This window comes from Colletes latitarsis, chromosome 3 (genome assembly GCF_051014445.1).
Source record: "Colletes latitarsis isolate SP2378_abdomen chromosome 3, iyColLati1, whole genome shotgun sequence".
Lineage (NCBI taxonomy): Eukaryota > Metazoa > Arthropoda > Insecta > Hymenoptera > Colletidae > Colletes > Colletes latitarsis.
The window spans coordinates 27665002-27671001 of record NC_135136.1 but is presented as its reverse complement, the minus strand read 5'-3'; the positions used below and the strand labels follow the sequence as shown (position 1 = coordinate 27671001).

General features: G+C 34.9%; 1 protein-coding gene across 1 annotated transcript in view; it reads left to right on the top strand.

The window, feature by feature from the left end:
• Positions 1–283: 283 nt before the first annotated feature.
• Positions 284–6000, top strand: part of Fas3 (fasciclin 3) — a 179039-nt gene continuing 173322 nt past the window's right edge. Inside the window, exon 1 of the mRNA XM_076762764.1 lies at positions 284–662. Coding sequence (XP_076618879.1) covers positions 284–662 — 379 coding nt within the window. The remainder of the gene's footprint in view (positions 663–6000) is intronic.

Sequence of the window (6000 nt, the reverse complement as noted above, 5' to 3'; positions counted from 1 at the left end):
CAAATTATTTAAAATTCGTGAACTAAATGATAAATTTCAATTGTGTTTGAAACAAAATGTTTACCCTTTTCAAAATATTTGTATTGACGAAAGCTTACTATTGTTCAAAGGTCGCTTATCGTTCAAGCAATTTATTCCGTCTAAACGTAATCGATTTGGCATAAAGTCTTTCATTGCTTGTGACTGTAAGACGGGGTATATTTTAGACATGCTAGTATATTCAGGTTCGGGAACACAAATTTTTGAATTTCACGAAAATTTAGGTAAATCTGGCAATATAGTCATGACATTAATGAAGGATTATCTCGGGAAAGGTCACAGCTTATATGTTGATAACTGGTATACGAGTCCACTTTTATTTAACACTTTGCACTTGAACCAGACAAACAGTTGTGGTACTGTAAAAAAAAATCGCAAATACATTCCAACTATACCAAATAAATTGCAAACAGGGGAAATATCATTTCGATCAACCGAAACTCTATTATGCTTGAAATGGCAAGATAAAAGAGAGGTTTGGATGTTGACCAGCTTACATTACGCTGATATCACGGAGACAGGAAAACATCATTACCGCACAAAATTACCAATAAAAAAACCAACATGCATTCAAGATTATAACCGTTACATGGGTGCTGTCGATAAAACGGATATGGTTATCAGTACTATTGAGTGCATAAGAAAAACTTATAAATGGTACAAAAAATTTTTTTTTCATTTATTAGATGTAAGTATTTGGAATTCATATGTTTTGTATAAATGTGTATCGGATAAAGAGTTACATTTTGCGACATTTCATTCACTACTAACAAAACAAATTTTTGAAAAATATCTGCGAACTTCAAATATATACCACGGGAAAAGAAATACTGACGATCCATTACGTCTTATCGAGAGGCATTTTCCAAGCATATATTTTAATCCATCTTCGAAAAAAAAAAATCAAGCGCGAAAGTGTGTAGTATGTAGTAAACATAAAATCCGACGAGAAAGTAGATATGAATGCAAAGAATGCGATGTGGGTTTATGCGTTGATCCATGTTTTAGAATATATCACACACGAACTGATTATTAAATTCTTTCTTTTATCTTGTTATTATCTTTATTTGTTCATTATTGTTTAATTATTTTTATGTTAAAATTGCCAAAATAAATTTGTTTCTTACCATCAATTTTCGATTTTTTCCCTTATATTTAATTACCACTTACCATCATTGAAGGAATAATTTACAATTTAAGTTAAGTAAATTAAAATAGCTTAAAAAGTTACTTAAAATGAATAAAAAATTGGATATTTTAATTTATTTACATTTATTATTTTTTCAAACCGTAAGAATGGTCTCTTAAATCTCCGGGTACTTTTTGGTCACCAGTCAGTGGACGACCAGTCGCAGCGACTGGCATGTGACGATCGCGCCGTCTATATTGATGGATTTTTCCGAGATCGCGCCGCAGTCAAAAGGTTAAGGAGCGCTGATAAATAGACTGTAGATGTTTTAATTTTCAAAATACTACAGAATGCAATTACTATGCAAAAATATAAGAAAAACTTAAAGTAAGATACGAATTATTATATTTAGGGGTTGAGACAACCCTGCATAAAGATCCCGCAGTTTACTGATAGGATGTAAAATTTACTACCCTTTTCTCTTGAATTTTTTGTATATTCGATACGAGAATATTCCATTTCATTTTATGTTGAACATTCTGTCGTAGTTTTCTAATGTATGGTACCTTTCAAAGTATTTTCTTAAAAAATTCTAGTCATTAAATCTGAATTCCATCCAGAAGCATTATATCCAACTTGTTTGATTTCTTGAAAACTAATTTGTTTTTAAACTTGAACATTTTAATGCTTGGTGTCCACTAGAAAGTCGTACTCTTGTGAGCAAAACTCTCTAATAGACAAGAGGCGTGTGAATAGACCAGATGGACGTACACCGTCACTTTCTATAATCAGTCATCCGTACAGTAGTCACATCGATCTTTTTACAACCTGTTTCTACCGTCGTTACAGTTCCTTAATTGTCTCACAATATTTATTTTTGTAAGATTAACATTTCTGTTAATCGACGTTTCATTGTATTTTCAACGAAGATATAATTGTTTGGGCTTCGGTGAGCAGATCAGGCTTATGACACAGACCGCGTTTTTGTCAAGGCCAGCATGGGCAAAATTAGAATTTCGTTAATAGAACAAAGTGTCATAAATCTGGTCGGCGAAGGCAGTCGCGAGTTGTTACAACCCCAGCGGACTGTCGGATGGCCCACACGTGCTCGGATTCATATACCTGGGCCTCCCTTGTTCGTTGTTAGTTTTGCACGCGGACCCAGGGACCGACGTACGCAGTGGAAAATCCCCGGAGTTGCCAAACGTAGCACCCTCCACCTTGGACACCAAGCTACATTGGCATCGTTGCACCCCCGCCACGGAAACTCTTGGTAGAAGGGGGTGCAAAAGGCCGACGCCTTGGAAAAACGGCGGAACGTCGTCACTTCATTTTTGACTTTTAAACACTTGCGTTTAGCATAGAACCAAAGTCACTTTGTTTTTGACCGCCAATAGCTTGATTTTAGACTCTAAAACACTTCGCATTAGAACCAGAATACTTCGTCTTTAGCACAGACACTAGCTTAGTTTTAATAAATATAGAAAACCAATTCGTCTCGTTAGTCCCCTGAAAAGGGTTGGTCCTTCAAGCTTAGGTTTAGTCGGCACACCACGTGCAATCTTACAAGATCCGAACGAGCCTTCTCGACCATGGATTAAACAATATAAACACGGAATAAACAAATTATTCATGAAAAAATTGTAACAACGAAAAGAAAAAATTACAAAGAGATCAATATGGTAACTATAAAGTAAAGGATCACAGTGGAAAATATCGAAGAATTTATTTAATTTGGGTCCTAGACTCGTTTGAGGATTCATCGTTAAAGGCCAGTGAATTTTGTTGTGATATTTTTTAACGTTAAAAGAAAAGGATTACAAAGTGATCAATATGAGCATTGTAAAGTAAAGGATCAGAGTGGAAGATATCGAAGAATTTATTTGGCTAGAGGTCAGTATACTTTGTTGTGATAAAGAACGAAAGAGATACGATATGGATATCTCCGACTTCGAAAGAAAAATGTGTGAGGACCAAAAGCTTCTAAGATTCGACATACATAAAAGATCTCAGACTCACGGAACCTAATACCGACGATTTAGGGTTCGTAGGATCGCCAGAAATCTCGAAGGGGTCACTGCTGTCTTAAGGATCCTAGAAATCTCGGAGCTTCACTAGAGTAAATGGGCCACAGTGGAATATTTCCAAAAGTGGTGCACAACTCCTATGGAAAGAGAGGGGTGTCTTCAAATCTATGGGAACCTTGCAATAAATTTTAAATTTAGAAATATGTGGACAATTTTAAGTATGACTTATTTTATTTTTATCTAGAATACGTATTTCATAAAGGTTGAGAATTAGTGCTCTAGGAATTTCTAAATACTCCAGATGATCTTAGAGCTTTTGAGGCCACTAGAATCTCTTCTAACCTTAGTGACACCGTGAGATCACTTCGAATCCACTGTTCCTCTGACCTCTGGGTTATCTATATTGGGTATCCGAGGATATCTATGTTGGGTCTTTTCTTATGGGTTCAGAGTCACATTTATCAAGTCCCCCGGGTCTAGGAATGTCAATGCATTGTCCCATTGGACTGAAATTGTCTTTATCAGATCACATGTATTCGCAAATTGCGTCCTGTAGGTTATAATTGTCGAGTCTCACGGATCCGACGTCGTGTGGATGTTTACCCAGCGGTGGTAAATATTTCAGGGAGTGATTCTGCAGCCTGAACACGCGCACTTTCAATGTACATATACAGGGTGTCCCACTTCAGAAATGGATTTTACATATGAAAACAGTAACAAAAGTTCGTATAAATATCTGTCTTGTTTCTGTGTTGGAATAATTCTTTCAAAAGATGAGGATAGTTGAACTGTTTACGAACAGTGCCCAGTATCTGACGTTTAATGTTGTATTTTAATTCTGTAAATACTTCTTGTGAACATTAGAGTATCAGGTGACAGATTATTGAAATATGTCGTGCATGAAAACAAGAAGTTTGTCTAGTCAACAAATGGCAGATATAAACCTTGAGTATGGGCTTATAAATAATACCTTGACAAACAGGGAGAATAAAACATCTAATGATAGGACGTCTCCAGACTTGTGTTTAGACGCAAGGGAGGTAATTTTAGGAACAGGATGGTTAATAATTACGAATACATCAATTAACGTAACGAAATTTAGATTGATATCTTTATTAATATTACTTATAGAACTCTATTATTTCTCCACACGTGTGCACGCTTTCTTCGATCCTTTCATATTCTACCTTTCCTTCCTTTTTTTCTCTAGCTTATCATTTGTTTTTATGCTCGGTTATTGCCGCCCGTCCTCGGACCATGCGTATGACCATCCATGCATATCCAATTTCTTACAATTGTGAAGGTAAATAAGTATAACGTGTTTAAGAAGAAACTCGCTATAATGTGAAATGGAGTCAAATAGCACACATACGTTTGTATGAACTTTTGTTATTGTTTTCTTGTGTAAAATCTGTTTCTAAAATGGATCCCACATAGTGTGTAACAACAGTATAATCAAAACATGACTACATTGTATGTATCTTGCAATCGTCTATTATACAGGGTGTTCGGCCACCCCTGGGAAAAATTTTAATGGGAGATTCTAGAGGCCAAAATAAGACGAAAATCAAGAATATCAATTTCTTGATTGAGGCTTTGTTAAAAAGTTATTAACGTTTAAAGTTTCGCCCTTTCTGAAAAAGTTATTAAAAAATTAAATTAAAAAATTTCAAATCATTCACGGAAAAATTATTTGTGGTTGCGGTGGTCAATTACAACCATTTTTGGTGAATAGACATACCCTCAAAATCCAACGCACTTTCGAGAAAAAAATTCTTTTCCGAAAATATAATGTGAGGTTAAAAATGTTGCCCTGATATTTCATACGTATCTTTAAAACATCATAACTTCTGAACGGATTGAAGGATATTAATTTTTCAAAATACAAACAACGCGTATTTTAGTGAAGAATACGTAGAAATTCTAAAAATATTGGAAAACTTGATCCTTGACCTCGTAAAGTGTGAAAACCCCCATAAAAGTGGTCGAATTTTCAAACAACTATAACTCCTGCAATAGTGAATATATTTCAATGAAACTTTTTTCTGAAGTAGAGCTCATGAATATCTACAAAAAAGTATTAGACAACTTTTCTGTAGGGCGTCAAACAAGATTACTAAAAATCAAAAACTAATTTTTAAGAAAAATTGACAGGGGATAGGTGCCTAAATTTTTCGGTGAAATTGAAAAGTTTCAAATTATTCTGGAAAAATTATTTTCAGTTGCGAGGGTCAATTACAATCATTTTTGGTGAATAGACATACCCCCGAAATCCTACTCACTTTCGAGAAAAAAATTCGAATAGGTATTGAAATTTTTCGGCAAAATTAAAAATTTCAGATTGTTGTCATAGGAAACCGTTCGTATTATATTGAGAGACGGAATCCGTTAACGGTTTGGCTTTGCACGCGGCGTGCAATCACCCTTTTCTGTTTCGGTGATCGCCGATTATTACTCAAACTGTTCTTTAGACGAGCACCGCGCCGTGCGTTCGTCAAATCGCTGTGAGTTTTCGTGCAGACGCGACTGTTGCAGACCGAAATGTATTTCTCCTATTTATAATAAAGTTTTATTCTTTTGGTTATCTGTGGCTACACTTTCGATCACTGTGCATCACCTATTTGCTATCCTATTAACAATAGAAATCCTACGCATTTTCGAGAACAAAATTCGAGTAGGTAGACAAATTTTTCGATAAAATTAAAAAATTTTAAATCATTCTGGAAAAATTATTTTTGGTTGCAGGGATTAATTACAATCATTTTTAGTAAATACAAAAATTCTTTTCCGAAAATATAATGTGAG